The 23,128-nt window shown below is 35.8% G+C and overlaps 3 protein-coding genes across 3 annotated transcripts; 2 read left to right on the plus strand and 1 right to left on the minus strand.

Moving 5' to 3' along the window:
• Positions 1 to 4,828: 4,828 nt before the first annotated feature.
• On the minus strand, positions 4,829 to 7,119 carry LOC132549262 (fibrinogen-like protein 1). Its single transcript, XM_060213180.1, has 5 exons — positions 6,723 to 7,119; positions 6,341 to 6,409; positions 5,682 to 5,996; positions 5,432 to 5,573; positions 4,829 to 5,000 (listed from the first exon to the last, which is right to left on the minus strand). The coding sequence occupies exons 1-5, from the start codon at positions 7,117 to 7,119 to the stop codon at positions 4,829 to 4,831; spliced, it is 1,095 nt and encodes a 364-aa protein (XP_060069163.1).
• A 3,042-nt stretch (positions 7,120 to 10,161) lies between these two features.
• Positions 10,162 to 11,790, plus strand: LOC132549263 (eukaryotic translation initiation factor 3 subunit A-like). The gene is made up of 2 exons (XM_060213181.1): positions 10,162 to 10,602; positions 10,849 to 11,790. The coding sequence occupies exons 1-2, from the start codon at positions 10,162 to 10,164 to the stop codon at positions 11,788 to 11,790; spliced, it is 1,383 nt and encodes a 460-aa protein (XP_060069164.1).
• Positions 11,791 to 16,904: 5,114 nt separating this feature from the next.
• On the plus strand, positions 16,905 to 18,933 carry LOC132549249 (uncharacterized). Its single transcript, XM_060213163.1, has 3 exons — positions 16,905 to 17,004; positions 17,970 to 18,111; positions 18,756 to 18,933. The coding sequence occupies exons 1-3, from the start codon at positions 16,905 to 16,907 to the stop codon at positions 18,931 to 18,933; spliced, it is 420 nt and encodes a 139-aa protein (XP_060069146.1).
• Positions 18,934 to 23,128: the final 4,195 nt, after the last annotated feature.

Raw genomic sequence — 23,128 nt, forward strand, 5'->3', positions numbered from 1 at the left:
CTGTTCTACAGCAGAAATGGAACTCACGGTTCTACTGGTCTTTGTAGTGAGAAAAGAAAACGGTTCTACAGCAGAAATGGAACTCTGCATTCTACTGGTCTTTGTAGTGAAAAAAGAAACTGTGCTACAGCAGAAATGGAACTCACGGTTCTACTGGTCTTTGTAGTGAGAAAAGAAACTGTTCTACAGCAGAAATGGAACTCAAGGTACTACTGGTCTTTGCCGTGAGAAAAGAAACTGTTCTACAGCAGAAATGGAACTCTGCATTCTACTGGTCTTTGTTGTGAGAAAAGAAAACTGTTCTACAGCAGAAATGGAACTCAAGGTACTACTGGTCTTTGTAGTGAAAAAAGAAAACTGTTCTACACCAGAAATGGAACTCTGCATTCTACTGGTCTGTGTTGTGAGAAAAGAAAACTGTTCTACGACAACAGAAATGGCACTCTGCATTCAACTGGCCTTTGTTGTGAGAAAAGAAACTGTTCATCCTCCTGTGATTGACACCTACTCATCAATAATTGATTGCTCACTTACCCTTCCCAGTAACCCTTGACCTGCTGACTGACTCTCGACTTATAGGCCCCTCACTGAAATTCTGCACCTTACCCATCAACCCTAGCTTTTACTGACTCCATCTTAGTGAGTCTAACCTGAACCTAGTCTGACTCTAACGATCCCTTATCTGATCTGTCTTCTCACTGAACCCCTATCTGCACATCAACTTGACCTGACTGATCCCAAAACCTTGACCTCTAATCTAATCTGTTCTCTCACTGAACTCCTATCTGCACCTCAGCATGAGCTGACTGATCCCAAAACCTTGACGCCTAATCTGATCTGTCTTCTCACTGAACACCTACTTGAACCATTACCTGTTTGACGGATCCCGGAATAATTGACACTAAACCAGATCTACCTGCTGACTGAACTTTTACATGAAACCTTACCTGAGCTGACTGAACCCGGAATAATTGACACCAAACCTGATCAACCTTTTTATATTTTTATTTAACGAGCTTTACATCTGCTATCATGAAATTTCAGCAGATGAAACGATGATCTACCTGGAGACCGAACCTCTACCAGAACCCTGACAAACTCTGTAAACACCGACCCCTGACCAAACTGTTGATCAACCAAATAGCCCCAGATATTACCTACTTCTTACAATTAAGGAGATTAAACTTGTTGTTTTGGATATCGATTCTCTAATTGGTCTGACATATATTTGTATGGCTATGATAGTTAAGAATTTATTGAAATTCATGAGAGTTCAACTTCTGAAAAGCATCAGATGTATTGGGGCATTTTTATACATTCTGTGAAGTTTAAAGTATATTGCATTGCAAACTGGACTATTGTCAGTGTCAAACATTAAGAAAATTGGGAAAATGTCTCATTAACACTTTGATATTCTTTCAGAAGTCTACAAATAACTTCAGAATGAACTTATATGTAGAAAAGATCTCATTGCGTTGTGCATATCATATTTCTTTTTCAACTTGTATCATTCATATTCTATATTGTTAATTTCAAAGTATTGTGCCAATTTCATAAGAAAGAACATTTTCCTTATTACAAACACAAAGTATTGAGTTTACATTTATAAAATAAGGGTCACATTTTATTTTAGTTATTAATATATGTATTTTTTTCAGCACAAGAATTTCATATTACATAACTGCATAATATTACAAGGGAAACTTGTGCATCAGATTGATTCAAAATATCAATACTTTTTTAACAATTCACTTTACGAATCCGTCCCAAGATATATTTATTCTAATGAAATAAAAACATATTTATTTATAGGAATCAACATGATGTAATAACCTCATTTCCATGTTATTTTTACATTTTAATTTCAAATGTCAAATGTGAATTATGGAATATGTCCAAATGATGATGATTTCAATAGATGTTTTTGTGGTTGCTGGTTCAAATGTAAATATTATAGCCAATAGTTCATACAAGAGAATGATGTCTGTATTAATATTTTACATATTTAGACAATTTCCACTTCCTAGTACATACCATTAAAGTTCATGAAGATTAATCATTTGAACATCAAAACTTAAGAACAACAATGATAATACATGACATGTCCCTATCGGTAAACAGGCTCCCAAAAACAGGATACCTTCAATGACTCAGGTCCAGTGGTCCAGTGCCCATACACAGAATTTGCATTTGCCTACCACTGTCCCGGCCGGCCTAAACAGCCAGTGTAATTATGAGACTATGGTTGCCACTAGTCCTGCTGCATTGTGATGTCACAATGCTTTTGCTCGCCATTCCATTCTTTGACTGCTCTCATATCTTGATTATACAGGACTTCATTGAAGGTTTTCCAAAAGGCCATATTGCAATTACACAGACTATAATTACATTCAGAAAGCCCTTGATTATTACCTACACAGGTATGGTATACGTGTAAATTCCGACACTATTTGTGACTATGTTGAACGATGTCCTTCATCATTATAAAATGTAAAGCGCCTTAGAATTGTTTTCCCTGAATTATACATAGATAGGTCAGAGTATTGATATAAAAAGGATACTTGTAGTAAGTATGACTAGCATACAATGTATATATGTTGTCATCATAGTGATAAGCAATCTCAGTTTGTTAAAACAGGAGTATAATCTCATATTTAGTTTTGCACGTTGTGAATTTATCGAAATCTTACCACACTTTCTGATAAAATCTTCTTCTCACATCTCCTTGTGTCCAAGGTCTTTACATCATTCCATATTCTTTGGCCCATATAACTTGGTTACTGACATGCTTTTCACAAGGGATTTGTATACCAAATATATAATTTGTACGCTGATGGTGATAACACCCATCTACCACTTTTTCATTCCATGTCATAGAACTATAAAATTCACGTGCCTGTTACATGATGGCAGAATTTTGTCTGTAATTACAATGCTATTTATGAAAGCGATTTTAAAATGCTACATATCATTATGTGTTTTATCATTAAAATGCTATACATATAAAAATGTTACAACATAACAATATTATACACAACAAAATTGTTATACATTACAATGTTATATCAATTAAATGTTATGCATTACAATGTTACGTCATTAAAATGTTATACATTACAATGTTATATTATTAAGATACTATACATTACAATGTTGTAAAAGGTGCAGTGTGCGATCAGGTGGTTTGCAATGTATATAAAACAGTCTGAACAGCTAACAAGGTAAAAACCATAATCAAAAACTACTGTCAGGGATTAAGATTTTTAGGTCCTCTGATCTAAAGGGTCAAGATGACCTATAGCCATCTTGCTATGCCCATTGTCGTGTGTAAACTTTTTCTTTAAAATCTTAATCCTCTTTCATACCTTGGTAAATTTTTACCAAATTTTGTCTGATGCATCATTTGGTGAGGGTAATTATTTGTTAAATTCAGAAATTTTATTTGACCCCTAGAACGGGGCCCCAAATCCTGCTCCTCTATTCTGCCTGGATGGATTCCATAGCTTTGGCCTGCTTCAACAGTTGGGGTAGGCAATTATTTCTTAAATTCAGGAAGTTGATTCGACCCCAAGGAATATTCAAAATTTGAATTCATCAGATTTATCAGACCACCATCAGCGAATGCTATGGTTTGTCCATCCATTTGTTGATTTTCAGATGACCGTTAAGGTCCCATGACCCTCTTGTTTTACATAATTATGTTCTGTGATGTTGACACAATAGTGGAAATAAGAATTTTGGTACACACGATGGTGTAATAGTTTAATCCTCTGCATTCTTTACAGTTATTGGTAGCAATTCTTTAACTGTAAATATACCTAAAGAAGTATTCAATGTCCTGTTTATCAGCAGTCAATATTGAGTTGTGGGCTTTTCACATAGAAAAATAATCATAATTCTACAGTATTTTGTTATGTTATTTTAGCACAATTTATTTATTTTGAGTCCACTAAGTTCATTTTAGTTTGTTATGATGTTTTTTCTGTTTGTCTGTAAAAGTTAGATTAATAAAATTACAAGTAATATGTTTCACTTGACATATTTAGATACTACTCATTACCCAAACATTGTTGTACAAGGAGATGAATAATGAAGCAATTCTTTGGCAACGGTTTCACAATCTGCAATCCTGTGTATGCTGAAATGTGCTTATCTGTGAATGATCAACACCAAAATTGCTAACAATGATAAATGTATGGAATGTGAAAATGAATTTCGCTAATGTGTTTCATATGTTGATATCGTTGGAACAATTTATTGTAAGGGGTGAAATTCAATGTACGACAAACGAAACTTCTGCATAATTTGAAATAACGTATTATTCATATTGAATACAAATTGCATGTTGCCAAAACTTGTTCCCCTTATCGAACATGTAAATGAATTTTGCATAACAAGCACCTATATTGGTTTGTATGTGTGTTATTCAGATTTTTTTATCACGTGATATCAGTGAAAGTTTTCCTATTTCTTAGGTTTGTATTCTTACCTCTTTTTGTTCTTTGCAATGTGATAACTTAGTATAGGTTCTGTTAGAATAACATTCAACGAAACATTTCGTCAAACGCATGTTGAATTATATGTAACTCATTGTTTTTACTTATTTAGTAGTATAACAATGACATCTTACTTCCATGACAATAAAATAAGACTATTCAGATTAATTGTGTGTCATTGTCTATACAAGTTTTCAGAAAAAATACACATCAAGTTCCGTCTTGATCAGATTATCAGAAATATGAAAAGGAACAATGCTCATCGATTTTGTGCTGCGCGAATTCACCGAGAGAAACAACAAAAAGCATTGCTTGATAACGATCTTTCATTCTCAGACAAAATCTGTCGGTCTGATTTTCATTTCGGAGTACTTAAATGAATACTGATGTCTTTTCCATGGATACCACTCAATGCCGGTCCCGTCCATGGATGGCTGACCCCAGGACTCGCCATATATGTGATTTCCTCGAGGCTGAGACAAATAGGGACCATTCAAGTTGGAACTGAAATGTCAAAATGTAATGGTGTTGAAGTTGAAATGTCCTCATGTAATTAACGACAATTAATACTCAAGATAAAACTGATGGAGACAACAATAGTTCGCTGAAGCAAATGTATCCCATCAGCTGGATTTTCAAATTTAAAACTTGTCGATATGTATAACTGTTAATTATGATCACTAACGGACCGACCTTGGAAACACGAGACTGAACTGCAGCAACTGTAAACCCACTAGTTGACAATGCCAAATCGTATGCCATATTAATTCTTTTGTCCGCATATTCTGCAACCGTCTGTATTCAGCCAATGTTTAGCTACCAACACCAAGTCTGCACAGACTGCAGCCCTTCGCCACATTACTAATCTACGTGATATATTCTCATTGTTCACGTGAATATCACTTTTCTACGGTAGTCGTTTACTATCTTTATACCTGTAACAACTGTTGAACCACCATCCGGACTTAAGGAGACGTCCACAATGTTGAAAGTTGTGATCTTCGTCACGGTCTGGTGTACTGAATTTCATCCCATCATGACGGAGGAGTGATGAGGCAGGGTAAAGGAAGGAGTCACCTTGGTATATACAACAGTAATACTTCTAAGAAAATAAAAAACAGAATTCTGCTCGCAGTAACATCTAAAGTTAGATAACGGTATAGGTGTAGTGTGCTGTGTGCTTACCTGCAGTTCCTGTATACTTTCCTACACCAAGAGTGTACCCGCTTCCTTCGTTGCCAACTTGGAAGTCCTTGTACTCGGCCCACTTCCTTACTCCGTCCCAGTCTTCTAACTTTAAGTACAGTGTCATATGACCCCGACTTGTCAAGGCATGAAGAAAGTCGTTGCCGATCCAGAAATTTTGAGAAATATTTCCGAAACCGCCTTTGTAGTCATTCCAGTTCCTCTCGAAACTTTCCGATTCATCCACACGTCTCTGTATTGTAGTCCAACCACCGCCATCGTAGTCCATGTCACAGTGAACGTTGTATGTCCTGGCTGGAATTATTTTTTCAATAGAATTGTATTAAGTTTAAGCTATGTCGGGTGTAGGATTGGGACGTGTCCTCCCAGAAATTGTCCTGTCTGTTATTATCAAGCTTACAGTTTTGAATCCCAGAAGAAAGCTTTATCAATTATATACTTATACTTAATTTCGCTTAAAGAATGAGAACATGCATTCACTCTGAGATTACAAACAAATAATAAAAAAATATTTTATAACGAAATATGTTTTACCAAAGCATTTATGCGCAGATTATGCACAATTTTATTATTTTCGTTTAACGATTTCCTATAAACATATTGAGGTGTAAAGATGTTGAAAAGAAACAACCATGTACCTGAATCCTGAGGCTGTACGGTATATACTCCACTCTGTACAGAACCCATTCTCTGGGCATGGGCACAATCTGTTGGAATTACTCAAATATGAAACGAAAAGGGAAAACTATCTGACTCGATGAGTTATAGACATCATCACCTTGTAAAAGGCATAAAATATGGTAAGTTTTACTTACTGTTTTATCTTTACTGCGGACAAAACTAAACATCGAATAAAAAAGAACGTTACAATAGACGATCAATTTCCTGATACCACATAGAAGATATGGGTTGGTTTTGTTTACCCGCTAAATCCCGCGAGCAATATGCAAATATCCTTTATGGTATCGTAATGCTTAAATGTTAAATCTGATTAAATAATGGCTTTTTGCACAAGGATACCTCTAGGTATTTTGGTAGAAGTTGTTTGTGGTAGAGTAATGTGGTTTGATGATGTTGATATAGTATTTGTCGGCGATGTCGGTAAGGAAACGTGTTGAGATGAGCCACCCATGTTCATCTGGCCACCCATGTTTGTCTGACCAGCATGTTGCTCCAAAGCCTCCAGCCTGGCTGTCAAATTCAGAACTACAGTCTTCAACAATCCATTTTCCTGTTTGACGTCTTCGTAATGTTGTTGAATATTGGTACATGACGTGGTCAAATTCAACACAATTTTCTCGAGTGCTGTCAATCTAATATCGTGATCGTCCAGTTCCTGGTACAAGTGAGTTTGGCCATTAACTAGGTATAACAGCAGAATTGTTGGAATGAACAGAAATGACCAAATGTTGATCATTGTACAAAAATACTTCGAAGCAAGTTTACAGAATTTATCAGTGATTTTTCAAGTCTTTATAAACAGATAGAAGTCTACATTTCCTTATCTACGTTATAAATATTGAAATAGGGCACCGCTCAGAAGGTGTCACTATGTAGTGCGTTGCTCACATATTTGAAGAACTATGGAATGTTGAAGTTGTTATATACTAACAATAATGCAATCAGAGCACTCTCTATAATATTACAATGGTAGTAAACCCAGCTGACGATAATACTACAACGCTCACAAGACTATATTTAAGTTATTCTCCTATATAATTGACTGCTTCTTATCCCCATGCAAAATTTTCAGAACTGTATATCAAGATCTCATTTTAGTTACAATCAATTCAATAGATATTTTCCCAACAAAGTAGGGTGATATAACATCCGTAGTTCTACGTTAGAGTGATATAGCATCAGTAGTTCTATAATAGTGTGATATACCATCCGTAGTTCTACAATAGTGTGATATAACATCCGTAGTTCTACAATAGTTTGATATAACATCCGTAGTTCAAAGAGTAATATACCATCCGTAGTTTCACAATAGTGTGATATACCATCCGTAGTTCTATAATAGTGTGATATACCATCCGTAGTTCTACAATAGTGTGATATACCATCCGTAGTTCTACAATAGTGTGATATACCATCCGTAGTTCTACAATAGTTTGATATAACATCTGTAGTTCTACAATAGTGTGATATACCATCCGTAGTTCTACAATAGTGTGATATACCATCCGTAGTTCTATAATAGTATGATATACCATCCGCAGTTCTACAATAGCGTGATATACCATCCGTAGTTCTACAATAGTTTGATATAACATCCGTAGTTCTACAATAGTGTGATATAACATCCGTAGTTCTATAATAGTATGATATAACATCGTAGTTCTACAATAGTGTAATATAACATCCGTAGTTCTACAATAGTATGATATACCATCCGTAGTTCTATAATAGCGTGATATACCATCCGTAGTTCTACAATAGCGTGATATACCATCCGTAGTTCAACGTCAGAGTGATTATAATACCATCCGTAGTCCAACAGTAGGGTGATATAACATCCGTAGTTAAATATTAAGTTGATATAACGTCCGTAGTTAAATATTAAGTTGATATAACATCCGTAATCCAACAGTAGGATGATATAACATCCGTAGTTAAATATTAAGTTGATATAACGTCCGTAGTTAAATATTAAGTTGATATAACATCCGTAATCCAACAGTAGGATGATATAACATCCGTAGTTAAATATTAAGTTGATATAACGTCCGTAGTTAAATATTAAGTTGATATAACATCCGTAATCCAACAGTAGGATGATATAACATCCGTAGTTAAATATTAAGTTGATATAACGTCCGTAGTTAAATATTAAGTTGATATAACATCCGTAATCCAACAAAAAGGTGATATAACATCCGAAGTTAAATATTAAGCTGATATAACGTCCGTAGTTAAATATTAAGTTGATATAACATCCGTAGTTAAATATTAAGTTGATATAACATCCGTAGTTAAATATTAAGTTGATATAACGTCCGTAGTTAAATATTAAGTTGATATAACATCCGTAGTTAAATATTAAGTTGATATAACATCCGTAGTTAAATATTAAGTTGATATAACGTCCGTAGTTAAATATTAAGTTGATATAACATCCGTAGTTAAATATTAAGTTGATATAACATCCGTAGTTAAATATTAAGTTGATATAACATCCGTAGTTAAATATTAAGTTGATATAACGTGTAGTTCAAAAAAATATTAACAAAAGTTGATATAACGGGTTGTAGTTAAATATTAAGTTGATATAACATCCGTAGTTTAAATAAGGATGATATACCACGGGTTGTTACAAAAGGATGATAACCATGGGTTGTTTTACAAAAGGATGATTCTACACGGGTTGTTCTAGTAGGGATGATATACACGGGTTGTCTACAAAAGGTATTTAAATATTACAAAGGATGATATACATCCAAAAGGATGATATAATCAAAAGGATGATACAACGGATTGTTCTACAAAGGGATGATATACCACGGGTTGTTCTACAAAATGATGATTTAAACGGGTTGTTCTACAAAGGGATGATATACCACGGGTGTTCTACAAAAGGATGATATACCACGGGTTGTTCTACAAAAGGATGATACACCACGGATTGTTCTACAAAAGGATGATATACCACGGATTGTTCTACAAAAGGATGATACACCACGGGTTGTTCTAGAAAAGGATGATATACCACGGGTTGTTGTACAAAAGGATGATTTACAAGGGTTGTTCTGCAAAAGGATGATATACCACGGGTTGTTCTACAAAAGGATGATTTAAACGGGTTGTTCTACAAAGGGATGATATACCACGGGTGTTCTACAAAAGGATGATATACCACGGGTTGTTCTACAAAAGGATGATACACCACGGATTGTTCTACAAAGGGATTATATACCACGGGTTGTTCTACAAAAGGATGATTTAAACGGGTTGTTCTACAAAGGGATGATATACCACGGGTGTTCTACAAAAGGATGATACACCACGGGTTGTTCTAGAAAAGGATGATATACCACGGGTTGTTGTACAAAAGGATGATTTACAAGGGTTGTTCTGCAAAAGGATGATATACCACGGTTGTTCTACAAAAGGATGATACACCACTGGGTGTTCTACAAAAGGATGATACACCACTGGGTGTTCTACAAAAGGATGATACACATCGGGTTGTTGTACAAAAGGATGATATACCACGGGGTGTTCTACAAAAGGATGATTTATCACGGGATTGTTCTACAAAAGGATGATATACCACGGTTGTTCTACAAAAGTATGATACACCACTTGTTGTTCTACAAAAGGATGATATACCACGGGTTGTTCTACAAAAGGATGATACACCACGGGTTGTTTTACAAACGGGGTGTTCTACAAAAGGATGATATACCACGGGTTGTTCTACAAAAGGATGATATACCACGGGTTGTTCTACAAAAGGATGATACACCACGGGTTGTTCTACCAAAAGGATGATATACCACGGGTTGTTCTACAAAAGGATGATACACCACAAGTTGTTCTACAAAAGGATGATATACCACGGATTGTTCTACAAAAGAATGATACACCACAAGTTGTTCTACAAAAGGATGATATACCACGGGTTGTTCTACAAAAGAATGATACACCACAAGTTGTTCTACAAAAGGATGATATACCACGGGTTGTTCTACAAAAGGATGATATACCACGGGTTGTTCTACAAAGGGATGATATACCACGGATTGTTCTACAAAAGAATGATACACCACAAGTTGTTCTACAAAAGGATGATATACCACGGGTTGTTCTACAAAAGAATGATACACCACAAGTTGTTCTACAAAAGGATGATATACCACGGGTTGTTCTACAAAAGGATGATATACCACGGGTTGTTGTACAAAAGGATGATTTACAAGGGTTGTTCTGCAAAAGGATGATATACCACGGTTGGTCTACAAAAGGATGATACACCACTGGGTGTTCTACAAAAGGATGATACACCACTGGGTGTTCTACAAAAGGATGATACACCACGGGTTGTTGTAAAAAAGGATGATATACCACGGGTTGTTGTACAAAAGGATGATTTACCACGGATTGTTCTACAAAAGGATGATATACCACGGTTGTTCTACAAAAGGATGATACACCACTGGGTGTTCTACAAAAGGATGATACACATCGGGTTGTTGTACAAAAGGATGATATACCACGGGGTGTTCTACAAAAGGATGATATACCACGGGTTGTTCTACAAAAGGATGATACACCACGGGGTGTTCTAGGAGAGGATGGTATACCACGGGTTGTTCTACAAAAGGATGATATACCACGGGTTGTTCTACAAAAGGATGATACACCACAAGTTGTTCTACAAAAGGATGATATACCACGGGTTGTTCTACAAAAGGATGATACACCACAAGTTGTTCTACAAAAGAATGATACACCACAAGTTGTTCTACAAAAGGATGATATACCACGGGTTGTTCTACAAAAGAATGATACACCACAAGTTGTTCTACAAAAGGATGATATACCACGGGTTGTTGTACAAAAGGATGATATACCACGGGTTGTTCTACAAAGGGATGATACACCACGGGTTGTTCTACAAAGGGATGATATACCACGGGTTGTTCTACAAAAGGATGATATACCACGGGTTGTTCTACAAAAGGATGACATACCACGGGTTGTTGTACAAAAGGATGATATACCACGTGTTGTTCTACAAAGGGATGATATACCACGGGTTGTTGTACAAAAGGATGATATACCACGGGTTGTTGTACAAAAGGATGATATACCACGTGTTGTTCTACAAAGGGATGATATACCACGGGTTGTTGTACAAAAGGATGATATACCACGGGTTGTTCTACAAAGGGATGATACACCACGGGTTGTTCTACAAAGGGATGATATACCACGGGTTGTTCTACAAAAGGATGATATAACACGGGTTGTTCTAGGAGAGGATGGTATACCACGGGTTGTTCTACAAAAGGATGATATACCACGGGTTGTTCTACAAAAGGATGACATACCACGAGTTGTTCTACAAAAGGATGATTTGTAGTTCTACAATAGGATCATATGAAATACTATGTAGTATAATTGAATCAGGCATGCAACAGTAAATAGGTCTGGTAAACAGTGTATCTCTTTACGTAGTAAACATCGTTGATGGCAGATGCTTCATTTGTTTTTATTATTTCCAGACATCTGCCAGAGGAGACTGAGGTTAACATCAGAGCTAAGTGCTCGATATATGTAGTGTGGAAATTGCCTTTTAATGTTACTTTCTGTCATTACTATCGTTTATTTTGCATTGTCCTTTTTCCTCTAGAGATCCTGTTTCTGTAATTTAATGCTCGTTTTCTACATAATTACGTCGAAGACCACAATGCTGGTTTATTTGATTGACGTTCAGATTGTCATAATTCTCATTTTATAAACTGACTCAAAGTTCATCTGAAGTCGTGTCATGTCAAACTTTGACTTGAAATTGATAAACCGAAATGTTTCCCAGGTCTGTTTTTAAACCCATATAATTTGCTGAAGTGTTGATATGTAGTTAAGGGAAATACTAACTAAGCTTAATTGTCGGATTGATTTAGAACAAAGTCCTGCGTGATGTATATGATACCGAACAAAATGGACCAATTTTATGAACGTGAAGAGAATAGGGCCCAGCTAAACGACCCTTAATCTGCAGCTTTTAAAGTTGTCATGGATATAGGATGGGTCACGGTATTGACGAAACAATACGACCGACGACAATTTGGAGACAGTATATATAACAATATGTCTAGTCATTTAGATATTATAAGCTTGTTTATCTCCAGGCATAAGCAACCAGTTTCCGCCGTGCATTCTAACCCGACTGTTGTGTTATTTATAAATTGGATTGTGTTGGTGGCCTTGTGATTATCATTAACAATTTTAATATGAATTGTATTTACCTTATATCAATTGTGTTTTGCTTGGCTGGCTGGCGAAGTACAGGTAAGTGGATAATTGTAAGGAAAATAATGATACTATCGCAAGTTGAAATGAAGGTAGCGTTAATGTAAGTTTAGGTGTCTGGCCAAGTTTATACTTTATGAAATTTAACTTTTGTTTTTAGGTCAATGAATATCTCATGTAACATTTTCCTTTCACCAACGACCAGGAGCCTCTGGCCCCCTCTCTGAGGTATTGAAAGCTGAACTTGACAAGTGGAAGACTAGGGAAAATATGTGGCAATCAAAAAGAGCCGTTTTCGGGATGTTACAAGGGACTCAGCGGAACATGTACGGGAAGTCACACACTCGACGGGTCCATACTGGTGCTAATGATCACTGTATGATGGCAATGATGTGCCCTTCTACTGAGATAATGTTTCCCACTGGAAATATCGGGGCTGGGCTCCATTTCGGAGAAGAGACTCTGGATTCAGTTTGCAAGTAAGTAAGCTATTTACACAAGTGGCTATTTATCGGATAAAAATTACGGAAGTGAAAGACATAAAGGTTAATAAGAAGAAACAGAAAAATGATGAACTCCAAATTTCCAGATAAAAAAAACAAACAAAAAAAAAAAAAAAAAAAACAAACAAACAAATACGAAAACAAAAAATCAAAAACGAAAACCTAGAAGTTACCAACATGTCAACACAATAATAATCGAAACGATAAGACCGGGTGTTCTGGAAGTGTAAGCGTCTTTTGCTCCAATGGTGACATCCGCCATGTTAACCGTACTGAACTCTGATTTTTTTTCAAATTCATATAAAATTTGAAAAAAAATACACTTCACGTTTCCTTCATGTTTCTCTCTACAGTTTATATTGATATATCCTTCAAGATATAGAAGTGTTATATTTGCACTTTATAGTCATACCTTTTTGGAATTTTGGAATTACGATGTTCAAGATACTGACAGACAAAATCACAGCATAAGGTCTCTAGAAATGCAGGTTGATATAAATTATGGTCGTCATAGTGATCTCATTTAGAAAATTTCTTCGTGCGATATGATGCTTAACGTGTTGATTAATGCTCGTAAGTTTGCCTGATGGTTCCGTTGTTGTATACCTTGGTTAGGCTCGTGACATTGCTAGTAGTTACTTTGACTCCTGACCAAGATTGACGTGACGGGTGTCGTCGATGAAGCAGAAGACACTTCCGGAACACCTGGTCTTATTCTATTTGTTCTTCAAAAGCCTACTTTTTGGTCATTTTTTATTAGCTTCATCACTTTTTTAACAAATGGTCATTCTTTAAGATATTTTGTTGTTTGTGATTTACTTTACAGTAACTGTCATGAGAAATGTGATTTACTTTACAGTAACTTCCATGTGAAAAGTGATTTACATTACAGTAACTGCCATGTGAAATGTGATTTACATTAAAGTAATTGCTATGTGAAATGTGATTTACTTTACAGTAACTGCCATGTGAAATGTGATTAACATTACAGTAACTGCCATGCGTACAGTAACTTCCATGTGAAATGTGATTTACATTACAGTAATTGCCATGTGAAATGTGATTTACATTACAGTAACTGCCATTTGAAATGTGATTTATATTACAGTAACTGCCATGTGAAATGTGATTTACATTACAGTAACTGCAATGTGAAATGTGATTTACTTTACAGTAACTGCCATGTGAAATGTGATTAACATTACAGTAACTGCCATGCGTACAGTAACTTCCATGTGAAATGTGATTTACATTACAGTAACTACCATGTGTACAGTAACTGCCATGTGAAATGTGATTTACATTACAGTAACTGTCATGAGAAATGTGATTTACTTTACAGTAACTGCCATGTGAAATGTGATTAACATTACAGTAACTGCCATGCGTACAGTAACTTCTATGTGAAATGTGATTTACATTACAGTAACTGCCATGTGAAATGTGATTTACTTTACAGTAACTGCCATGTGTACAATAACTTCCATGTGAAATGTGATTTACATTACAGTAACTTCCATGTGAAATGTGATTTACATTACAGTAATTGCCATGTGAAATGTGATTTACATTACAGTAACTGCTATGTGAAATGTGTACAATAACTTCCATGTGAAATGTGATTTACATTACAGTAACTGCCATGTGTACAGTAACTTCTATTCTATGTGAAATGTGATTTACATTACAGTAACTGCCATGTGAAATGTGATTTACTTTACAGTAACTGCCATGTGAAATGTGATTACATTACAGTAACTGCCATGTGAAATGTGATTAACATTACAGTAATGTGAAATGTGATTTACATTACAGTAACTTCCATGTGAAATGTGATTTACATTACAGTAACTGCCATGTGTACAGTAACTTCTATGTGAAATGTGATTTACATTACAGTAACTGCCATGTGAAATGTGATTTACTTTACAGTAACTGCCATGTGAAATGTGATTAACATTACAGTAACTGCCATGCGTACAGTAACTGCCATGTGAAATGTGATTTACATTACAGTAACTGCCATGTGTACAGTAACTTCTATGTGAAATGTGATTTACATTACAGTAACTGCCATGTGATTTACATTACAGTAATTGCCATGTGAAATGTGATTTACATTACAGTAACTGCCATGTGTACAGTAACTGCCATGTGAAATGTGATTTACATTACAGTAACTGCTATGTGAAATGTGATTTACTTTACAGTAACTGCCATGTGAAATGTGATTAACATTACAGTAACTGCCATGCGTACAGTAACTTCCATGTGAAATGTGATTTACATTACAGTAATTGCCATGTGAAATGTGATTTACATTACAGTAACTGCCATGTGTACAGTAACTGCCATGTGAAATGTGATTAACATTACAGTAACTGCCATGCGTACAGTAACTTCCATGTGAAATGTGATTTACATTACAGTAATTGCCATGTGAAATGTGATTTACAGTAACATGTGTACAGTAACTGCCATGTGAAATGTGATTAACATTGTGATTTACATTACAGTAACTTCCATGTGAAATGTGATTTACAGTACAGTAACTTCCATGTGAAATGTGATTAACATTACAGTAACTGCCATGTGTACAGTAACTGCCATGTGAAATGTGATTTACATTACAGTAACTGTCATGAGAAATGTGATTTACTTTACAGTAACTGCCATGTGAAATGTGATTAACATTACAGTAACTGCCATGAGTACTTCCATGTGAAATGTGATTTACATTACAGTAATTGCCATGTGAAATGTGATTTACATTACAGTAACTGCCATGTGAAATGTGATTTATATTACAGTAACTGCCATGTGAAATGTGCCATGTGAAATGTGATTTACATTACAGTAACTGCCATGTGAAATGTGATTAACATTTACTACAGTAACTGCCATGTGAAATGTGATTTACATTACAGTAACTTCCATGTGAAATGTGATTTACATTACAGTGATTGCCATGTGAAATGTGATTTACTTTACAGTAACTGCTATGTGAAATGTGATTAACATTACAGTAACTGCCATGCGTACAGTAACAGCAGTGTGAACTGTGATTTACATTACAGTAACTGCCATGTGAAATGTGTGAAATGTGTACAATAACTTCCATGTGAAATGTATATTAACATGTGAAAGTAACTGCCATGTGAAATGTGATTTACATTACAGTAACTGCTATGTGAAATGTGATTTACTTTACAGAAACTGCCATGTGAAATGTGATTAACATTACAGTAACTGCCATGCGTACAGTAACTTCCATGTGAAATGTGATTTACATTACAGTAATTGCCATGTGAAATGTGATTTACATTACAGTAACTGCCATGTGAAATGTGATTTATATTACAGTAACTGCCATGTGAAATGTGATTTACATTACAGTAACTGCTATGTGAAATGTGATTTACTTTACAGTAACTGCCATGTGAAATGTGATTAACATTACAGTAACTGCCATGCGTACAGTAACTTCCATGTGAAATGTGATTTACATTACAGTAATTGCCATGTGAAATGTGATTTACATTACAGTAACTGCCATGTGTACAGTAACTGCCATGTGAAATGTGATTTACATTACAGTAATTGCCATGTGAAATGTGATTTACTTTACGTAACTGCCATGTGAAATGTGATTTGCACGGTGTATAATTTATCATGGAATTTGTTTTATAGCTACACCGCACAGTATCTCGAATGCTATGACATGCTGTCCGGATCGTTCGCGTGTGGTGAAATGTCCACGTTAATGGCTGATGTATTTAATGTACTACAGGACAGTGTCTGCCATAAGCCAAGGACACCAGGTAGACCAGAATAAAGTGTTCCTCGGGGGTACTCTATGATAATGTGGTACTCATCATCATCATCATTCTTTATTCCTCAAAGCTGAGAGTACAAATCTTATCAAAAAATGTATGAAACAATGAAACATCATTTGATTTCACTTCTAATCAGTGTTCTGATAATTGTGGATTGTTTAGTTATTAAATCTAAATTTCCATAGCAATTTAATTTGATTTAATACGAGGTAAGGATTTTTTTTTTTAATTTTTCATTCATTTTTTAAGATCTAAGATTCAGCAAAGTTGTGGAATGTTCTATTACCTAAAAAGACAAATGAATTAGATTAATGTAGTTTTTTCTAATATGCTATGGTTATAGGGTCGCTTATGTTTATGTTTTAAATTAGTGTTTTCATTCCATGTTCTATCGAAAAAAAGAAAACAAAAAGACAAAAAGAAATAACATTTGCAACAAAGAATCACGCTTTATCTTCCTTTTTAGAATAATTCGAAATAAATCTACTGTGAGGTGGAAAGTATTCATGTTTAACCTTTTTTTAAAGTTTTTAATATAATGAGCTACGAGAAATTCCCACGTTGTATTCCTTTATACAGTTCCAAAAAAAAAATTATAACATTATATTTCTGTGATAAAAGGGTATTATGTCTGAAATTTCAAGACCTAAATCAAAAGAAGAACTTTAATTATTCGTCAGACATTGCTCTCGTCGTGGTACAGTTGATACTGCAAATAGAACAGATTAACCATGCTTGGTGTCAAACATAATAATAGGTAAAGATCCTTTCATCGGGATGAAAGCACCTGCTGAGAGTTGACCGACAAACTCAGACTGATTTACGTTGTAAAAGTAACATGTCTTTTTCAATTCTCTGTAAAAATTAAGCACTGGTGATAGACCATTTTACCTCACTAAACTTTATGCCTCAGTTGGTGTATCTTCAGAAGCGATCTGTGTTGTTTTCAGAAATCCTTTCATTACTACAGTGCATGAACAACCGAGAATTGCAGGTGACAATTTTTGGAGAAATCCAGAGATTGAGTGGCATTGCTACGGCCTATCATGAAATCGGAATTCCCATAGAAAAACAAAAATCGAGCTTATGTCGGTAAGTATAGATGTGTTTTGATCAATATTGTCCAAAAGTAATTTTGTGTCTACAGCTCAACTGAGAAGATAACTTAAATACACTGTAATTACGACTGCAACAACTAGTTTTGACGTTACAATGCTCTTGTCGGCCGTTCCAATATTTCGGCTGTTCCCATTTCTGGACTTACTGTGTCGTATAAGATAAGGTTTCTTGTTTAATATAAGTGGTTATTAATCCTCATTGCATACTGTTGGTAACATATTTACAAACAAAATATTGCTGAACGAGATTATTTTCGTTTTACATGTACTTATAAAGATGTCGTTCTCGCTAATCCAAGTGGGTTTCATAGGATTTGCTAGAAAGCCTCTCGACTATTTCAAATAAAAAAACGATTTTTGATTCCATTGAACACGAGACAACTGGCTAAATAAGATAAGTGAATATCCCCAAATAAGGAGCATTCATATTGCGGCGTCATTTTCATTTTTCTCTTCTTTTCTGATATACATATGTACTACTCAGTATATGCATTAAGATATCTTTCTTATTTATCAGCTGACTATTCATTGTTTTTGTCAATGATTGTTTAGTATCATTGTTCTTTGAGATGCCCACTTTTGTAAAGCGATTAGTTGTATGTGTATCTTTCCATTCAGATGGCAGTTCTCCTCCTTTAATGGATTGATGCAGCATACACGGTCCATCTGTGACGGTAACGTCTACGAGACGATCTGTGATATTCGTTCACGACTAGATCCTTACATGGACGCCATGCTAGCAGCAACAACCAATGACGTTGAATGTCCGAAAGAGACATTCAGGTGTGCAGCGTAGTGGAGTCTTTGATCAAGTCACAATATCAGCGAGTCTACGTGGTTCACCAGGTAAAATGTTTACTGGTTTACTGTATTAAATAGAGATTTATAACAAGGAACATCAGTCCTTTGATACTCTAAGTATATATTCCTAAACTGTACATGATGGATTGTACGAAAGACACTCGAGTGAATAGCACATTTTAATACAAATTTTGAGTTAGATGCAGGAGAAGCAATCACTGAATTAAGCTGTAATATACAGCCATTTCATCCCTCTAGGAATCTTTAGTGACGCTGCATCATACACCTGTTTCATTCCTCTAAGAATCTTCAGTGGTGCTGCATCATACAGCCGTTTCATTCCTCTAGGAATCGTTAGTGATACTAAATCATACAGACGTTTCATCCCTCTAGGAATCAGTGATACTGCATCATACAGCTGTTTCGTTCTTGTAGGAATCGTCAGTGATGCTAAATCATACAGCCGTTTCATTCTTCTAGGAATCTTCAGTGATGCTGCATCATACAGCTGTTTCGTTCTTGTAAGAATCGTCAGTGATGCTACATCATACAGCTGTTTCATTCCTCTAGGAATCGTCAGTGATGCTACATCATACAGCTGTTTCGTTCTTGTAGGACTGCTAAGGGCCTAATAAGGTCAAACCTTGTGGAGATGATTTGATTATTCCAGCCTTTGTCTCCATTACACAATTGACATAATAATAGTTCCAGAAATGGTTATGTCAATACAGATTCTGAAATCTCTCTTGATTCTTTTGAATAACGAACAGCAGGACGGTTCAGAATATACACACGCACTTGGCGTTCCATCTAAAATAATCAACAATCGGATATGAAGTTAAATGATGTTTTGTATTGATCACTTTCCCATTTATATCTTGTCTTTCATTTCGGCCACTTTTTATTTTCCTTGGTCAGCTTAATTTGGATCAAAGTGTCGATCTGGTGGTTCTTACAATTTCTGTAGCTCAGGATGATATTGATATTTCGAATGACATGTGAATACTTCAGTCATGAAGGAATCACGTAGATTATAAGTACATGGCATACTATTTTCATATGTCGACGAGGTGTCAAACCATTGCATATTTCAGTAGCATTTGTAATTAATCTTACTAACCTACTCAGTGCAATTTAGAGTTTTGTAATTATATGAGAAAAATCTGCACAGTGATCATTTTTCCTTTTTCTTACAGCTGATGCTTTCCATAGTAAAGGGTTCCTGGTTGATCTTGTCGTTGGAGCATTGATTTGGTAGAACACCAACATTCTATGAACATTTGAAGAATATCGTACCGACTATGTATCTCTTATGATGAAGTGATGTAAATAAACTTCATAAAGAATCATTACACTTATAGTCATCATCTTTTTATTTCTATCCCTGTTTTATGTTTGTGCTCAACTGGCCTACATCCATATCTCATATATTTGATGTGCGAACGCTTAGTATACATTGTGAATTAGGGCGTTATCTATCCAATTCACAGTCACTCGATCCTATTTTTTCACTTTTTCCTATAGTAGGACATTACCTACGCATTTAATTAATCACTTACGTTATCTTGTTAACATATGGATATAAAGAGTACCAAATAGTGTTGATAATGTGTCACGTGATAAGGAAATATCTCTGAAGAAACTGGGTAGGACAATGGGAAATGATATTTCTGTTGTATTTCACTGCATGTCGTAAGAGGCAATTGATTGTAGATCGGATGTAGTATCCCCGATGTCTTCCGTAAAGTGAACAACGGTTATACCAAGAACACGGTCCATGACATTCCTCAGCCTGATCACAGGAGGCAACCAAAATTGGGGCCCCTGCAGAATCGATGCTTTTATTTATTTATTTTTTCTTTCTACTTACAGGACATTGAAGAGACCAAACTAGACCTATTGCCCAGTGTAACAGTTGAGATGTTAATTCTTCCTTTCTTTCCTGTCTGCTCTTTCTTTCAGTGCTTGTTTTAACTTTTGATGTTCTTCTTTTCACCCATCCTTATACGATTCTGACTGTGGCAAGAACATTAAAGTCTGTATAATTCAATTCAATTTCCTTAGTATAATTTTCTTGTAATCAAATTTCGGCCCCTATGGTTTAAGTTTGATTGATCGTTGATTTGCGTCATATCAACAGCCATGGTCGTTTAAGAACGTACCAACTTACCAAAACAGAGGCGTATGCTTTGATAAATATAAAATAACTCAAACATGGGGCGGAATTTGGAGAGACCAGAATGATTTAAATAACTGGAGACAAATCATAGAAAAAACAACTAGAAAGACAAAATTACAGTTAATCAGATGATAACATTATCACAAAATTAAGATTAGGCAAAAAAATGAAATCGAACATTAATATTATGATGAAACATATCACCAAATTGTGAGTTCTGTAATAATGTGGAAACAATCGATCACATTTTCTTCTTCTGTCCCAAACATTTAACAGTTCGGACAGGCCTGACTGTAATAGGACTTAAATATTAATTAATTCCCTGTTATTTCAACCAATCACATTTTATCCTTACTTAATAGGCAGGGCATTGTCCAAAACATATTAATTATGTATTTGAAAACTAAATATTTCTACACCAAAATATAACATCAATCACAATACTAAACACTAAATTGCAAATTGCATTGGTGCATACTGACACCTCATGAGGTATGCAATGTCTGATTTTGTGCCCCAACCCGCATTCACGTTTGTAAAATAGTTTACACATCCAGCGAAGGCAGTTTTGTCCCCCTGTGGGTTCCGAGCGGAATGCTCGCTACTGAAACTGTACACATTGATAAAACAACACACGCACAAGGAAACATGCCTTTTCAAATATCTAAGGCCCTTCGTCCAGTATAGATTAAACATAAAGGGAACCTCGGGGTACAACGGTCATGGAGTGATTTGCAGTCGGATTCGGGTTTCTATCCTGGCTTGTAGCGTATGGAATCCTGTTAGGTAAGGCCAATGAGGATAAACAGTTTTCGATCATCTTTATACAAGAGTTCGGAAGAGGCATTATTAGGCACTGGAGCCGTCTACAAAAACTAGTGTAATCAAACGATCACCGCTACAGACGGTTCTACCCCACTGAGGGGGTGCAGGTCGCCCCCTCACGTCGCCAGAACACTGACGTTCGTCGGTGAGACGATATCCGGAGACGGAAAGCCTGTTAATGAATGAAACAATCAAGAAAGTGCGAGGTTTTTGTTGTGGTGGAAAGCCGGAGAAAAATCACCGACCTGCGGACAGTACCTAACGACTGCTCTGCGTAGGCCTCGAACCAGCGACCAAGGCCACAAGGCCAATATGGGACAACGAAGGAAAACGTACCCATTACCAAAGAGTAGCCAAAAGGACAGGTTGATACACATCGTTATTGAAATAATATTTCTCAGATGCACGTTCATATTTTTATACTAAAATTTCCATACTTTAAGGTTTCTTTTGTTTGAAGGTAATTTTCAATGTAAGCCGTTTCTTTTGACAAGGGAAACACCTCTTCTGAATGCTCTTAGTGAAAATCAATACATTACCACATTAAAGATATCAAAATCGTGCTGCAAAATCTGTACTTTCAAAACTTATTTCTAATAACTTCTAATACGAATTTACACAACTTAATATGACATCTCATTGATTGAAATAGACGGCATAATAGTTAATCTAGATGAAGAGTTTTGAAAAACAACCCCATATTCTGGAACCCTTAAGGATTACTGGATAAATATGTCTGATCAGAAGGTTAAGACTGGTTTTTGCAGATGGATTTTAAAGATATACAACAAGAATGAGACCAGGTGTTCCGGAAGAATAAGCGTCTAATGTATCATTGATGACGCCCTCCGTCTCAAACCTGCTCGAAACCAACTAGCAAAGTAACGTCCTTGCTACTTTATATGTGAGTGAGGACTGAAGGTATACAGCGTCAAATGAGTCCGCAAGATTGTTCTTATCTTACACAAGCCTGGACTAAAGTTTCTCCCTGTCAAAAACCAAATTTTCAGAGAAACGCGGTGGCCGAGCGGTTAAGATGTCTAACCGTCTTTGTCACTCGCCCTTCACTTCTGGCCGCGGGGGCCAAGCGGTTTATAAGTCTAACCGTCTTTCTTACTAGACATCCACTTCTGGGCCGCGGAGGCCGAGCTGTTATGACGTCTAACCGTCTTTGTCACTAGCCCTC

This window comes from Ylistrum balloti, unplaced genomic scaffold (assembly GCF_031769215.1).
Source record: "Ylistrum balloti isolate Yb309-2 unplaced genomic scaffold, AGI_CSIRO_Ybal_v1 Utg370052, whole genome shotgun sequence".
NCBI classification, from domain to species: Eukaryota; Metazoa; Mollusca; class Bivalvia; order Pectinida; family Pectinidae; genus Ylistrum; species Ylistrum balloti.